The sequence below is a fragment of the Amaranthus tricolor genome, chromosome 15, assembly GCF_026212465.1.
Source record: "Amaranthus tricolor cultivar Red isolate AtriRed21 chromosome 15, ASM2621246v1, whole genome shotgun sequence".
Taxonomy (NCBI): Eukaryota; Viridiplantae; Streptophyta; class Magnoliopsida; order Caryophyllales; family Amaranthaceae; genus Amaranthus; species Amaranthus tricolor.
In genome coordinates this window covers 2,062,793-2,066,759 of record NC_080061.1, presented here as the reverse complement: position 1 = coordinate 2,066,759, position 3,967 = coordinate 2,062,793, and the positions used below count along the sequence as shown (strand labels likewise).

General features: G+C 35.8%; 1 protein-coding gene across 1 annotated transcript; it reads left to right on the top strand.

The window, feature by feature from the left end:
• The first annotated feature begins 900 nt into the window (after positions 1-900).
• On the top strand, positions 901-2,048 carry LOC130800817 (homeobox-leucine zipper protein ATHB-12-like). Its single transcript, XM_057664502.1, has 2 exons — positions 901-1,489; positions 1,575-2,048. Exons 1-2 carry the CDS (start codon positions 1,178-1,180, stop codon positions 1,881-1,883), a joined length of 621 nt encoding a protein of 206 aa, XP_057520485.1. The 5' UTR covers positions 901-1,177; the 3' UTR covers positions 1,884-2,048.
• The last annotated feature ends 1,919 nt before the right edge of the window (positions 2,049-3,967 follow it).

Sequence of the window (3,967 nt, the reverse complement as noted above, 5' to 3'; positions counted from 1 at the left end):
TATGTATTAGATGAGCTATATAACCCACATATAAAACGTGTCATACGGTGAGACCGTCTCATACAATAATTTGTGAAATAATATTCAACAGAATAATAGTAGGAGGGACAGAAAATAAAGAAAAGTGAATAGGACGAAAAGGAGATAAAAAGCATGGGGTAATAGGTGAAGTCTCACATGTTTGTGACGAGAAATTAATATACCAAGAAAATTATATCCCTCCAAATCACTCCCCCTTTTCCCCTCTGATTCTCTCATTCCAAACGAAGTGTTAGTATTTCTAACTAAGCTTAATTGTATTACTTTGTTTCCAAATATATTTACTCATGTGTTATCTCAAAGACACTCCACAAACTTATAACGGGAGTTCGATTCTCACCGTCAATGTGTAATATTTATTCCCCTCTGCTTGCATGTAGGGATTAATATTTAACATATTACTGAATCAAAAAAAAAAACTCTCACAAAATAAAATCAAACCGAGCAAACATTTGAGGACGAAACTAGTTTCCTCCAAATGATAACTAGTTTTCGACTTCCATTGTAATTTTTTCCATCAAGCCTCCAACTTGGTAGTAGTATATTACTCGAGTCACCCAAGCGCTGATATACAAACATAGGAAAAATGATCACTTCTACTATGTTGTCGCTAAGGACCCTAACCGAGCAGACAACGTAAAATTCAAAAATTAATTTAAAAAAATAATAATAATGTCAAAATCTTAATCCCAATACATGACATTAGCAACACAAACTAAAACAAACCAACATGAAAAATATAATTTCCGTTGAACCAAGCACCAGCACCCAAAAGTTGGAGAGATCAAAACACTAAAAATTGGCTTATGTGTTCACTGGAGTCCCAAATAAGATTCTTTCACTATGCTAGAACTGTATCTACTGAATGATAGGACACGAATATCATTATCCAATAACATTATCCAATTAGGGACCCAATCTCCATTTCGCATATATATTTTTACTCAAAAAATCCCTTAATTTTCAATAAGTTCACACCAACAGAAACTCAACTCGTTGCGTAAAACACAGCTATATCAATCACAACACAATTTCCTGGAACTTACAATCTTTATTACCCAAAAGGTTCAACACAGAGCCTATAAATTGTACTCAGCAACAAAATTCAAATCCAGAACATCCGAAAAAGGCGACACATATGGACACTAATCCTGCAACAAGTATGCAAACCAATAAGAGCATCAACAGGAAAAGGTTTAGTAATCAACAAGTTAAATCTATGGAATCAATGTTCAACTCAGAATCACGACCAGGGTCGAAAACAAAGCAGCAGATCGCTGATGAGCTGGGACTCCATCCTCGTCAGGTTTCTGTGTGGTTTCAAAACAAGAGAGCTCGAAGTAAGTCGAAGCAAACAGAGCGCGACTACAGCATCTTGAAAGCTTGTTATGACAGCCTCGCCTCTAAATACGAGGCTCTTGAAAAAGAGAATCAGCACTTGATCAATGAGGTATACTCTCAATCTGAACTAACCCTTACGACCCAAAAACTCATTTTAACAGTGTCAACTTTTTTTTCTGTACCCTTTGAACCAGGTGCAGAGATTAAGGGGCTTTACAGAAAGGCCTAAGGGTAGCACAAGCGATACAACTCCAGCTACATGCAGCAGCAACGGAGAATCTATTTCTTTGAGCTCGCCAGAGAAGCACATAGCTCAGCCCGAAGATTATGTTCAGGACAAGATTATGTGTGAGGCTGTATTCGAAGGATTTACGAATACTGAAGAGGAGACAGACAACCATGAAAACATTGACATGACGGAGATGGGAGATGGCAGTATTCTCGAACCAACCTATCTTATTGAACATAATAGTGGCCTAGATTGGTGGGAATTCTGGACTTGATACAGTCTATGAACATGAAGTTCAACACGGACTTTCCAATATTGATTCTTGTTCGGAAGTTTTGAGCTAATGTAAACAGTAGTTGATGTTCCATCTTTGTAAAAAATTTGAAATGGTGTGATAGCACACCAAATAAAAACGAAAAAAAAAATCAAAACTATACTACTTAGACATGGGTATGGACAGGGTAGGACTCAAATATTCAGACACGGGGATATTATCCGATAATAGGAGGCAAAAACGCATCGATGCAATATATTCATGATTTTAAAAGACTATTAGGAGTGTGTATACATATAATTCTATAAGAATTTTGATATCAAGCCCATTTGCTTGTATAGGACACGGATATTTTTCTCCTATTTCCTTCTATTTTCAGATATTTCCCTAATGAATTTATGGTTCAACATAATCAAGGTATTAGGGTGAATCTTTGATGTCTCGGGTCAGAATTCTACACCCTCGACAAATGCAAACAATGTGTGAAGTAAAATACAGAGTTGAAGCAACATAGCAATACAGATTACAGCATCATAATACCGGGTAAAATTTGATAGAGCTTTACCTAAATCAGTTTAACAGCACATAAATACAGAAAAGTAGTTTTTAAAAGCGAATCTAAGCATACAGTCAGCCATTAGATTAAACAAGAAGATTGGAATTAAAGTCAGCTCAAAATGATATAATACCAATACAAGTATTATCATGCGCAAATCACCAATCGCTAAAACACAATAAATGGATTAAATTTGTAATCGTATAGGACACACAATGCAAGCTAGCAAGATATCCGAGTTCCACCTCTGCTTGCGTTATATATCAATGTTTCCTCCTGTTATGAATGGTAGTATACTAATGTGATTATAAATGATACTATACTAATGTGTGACTTGAGTGCACATTAAAGGGTTGAATTCATGTGTGTGACTCTTGAGTTGTGGAATCCAAAAGGGTGTAATAAGGTGAAGAGTATTCATGGGAATTATTGGTGTTAATGAAGATTAAGGTGAAGAGTCTCATGTGTGTGACTCTTGAGATAATGCCTTTTCAAGTTCTTAGAGTTATTTCATAGTATTCATTACCCTAAATTAACTATGTATTTATGTGAGTCATTCATCTTCAAGTACCTAGCACTATAAATAGGGCTCTCATACCCACACTTCAAGTATGCAAAACACATCAAACACAACCCTTAAGCCAAACACATAGCCTATTGTTGTTATCTCTATCTCAATTGTAATTCTTCATATTGAAGTGTTGTTTGTATTCATTTGATATAATATAAACATAAACTACACACCACGGAGGACGTAGCCATCATTGGGTGAACCTCCTTAAATCTTTGTGTCCTTGTTTGTTACTTTGTCAAACTTAATTTTGCTCATTGTTGTTTGTTCTTAACATCGTAAGTATTTAGCGATCGTTCTCAATTGGTATCAGAGCCAAGGTTATTTTGCGGTGTTTTAAGAAATTATTACTTGAAAATCATGACTACAATGAAGCTCGATATTGAGAAGTTTGATAGGAATGTAAACTTTGGCTTATGGCAAGTCAAAATGAGAGCCATTTTGATTCAAAATGGTGTGCACAAGGCGATTGATGGTGTAGAGAAGATGCCGGAAGGAATGTCCGCATCGAGATGGGAAGAGATAGATACAAAGGCGTTATCGGCAATCCAATTATGCTTATCCAATGAAGTTCTAAGAGAGGTTGTTAAAGAAACAACAACCAAGAGTATATGGGAGAAATTGGAATCACTCTACATGGCCAAGAGTGTTACCAATAGGCTACTTTTGAAGAGTAGACTCTACGACTTACGCTTGGAGGAAGGTAAACTTTTAAAACCTCACTTGGATGAGTTTTGTTCCATTGTTATGGATTTACAAAACATTGATGTTAAGCTTGATGATGAAGACTTGGCAATTTATCTTTTATGTTCTTTACCCCCTTCTTATAAAAATTTTAGAGAAACTCTACTTTATGGTAGAGATAATTTGAGTAGTGATGATGTGAAGAATGCCTTGACTCAAAGGGATCTCATTGATACACAATTGTCACAAAAGTCACCAAGCAATGCTAGTGAC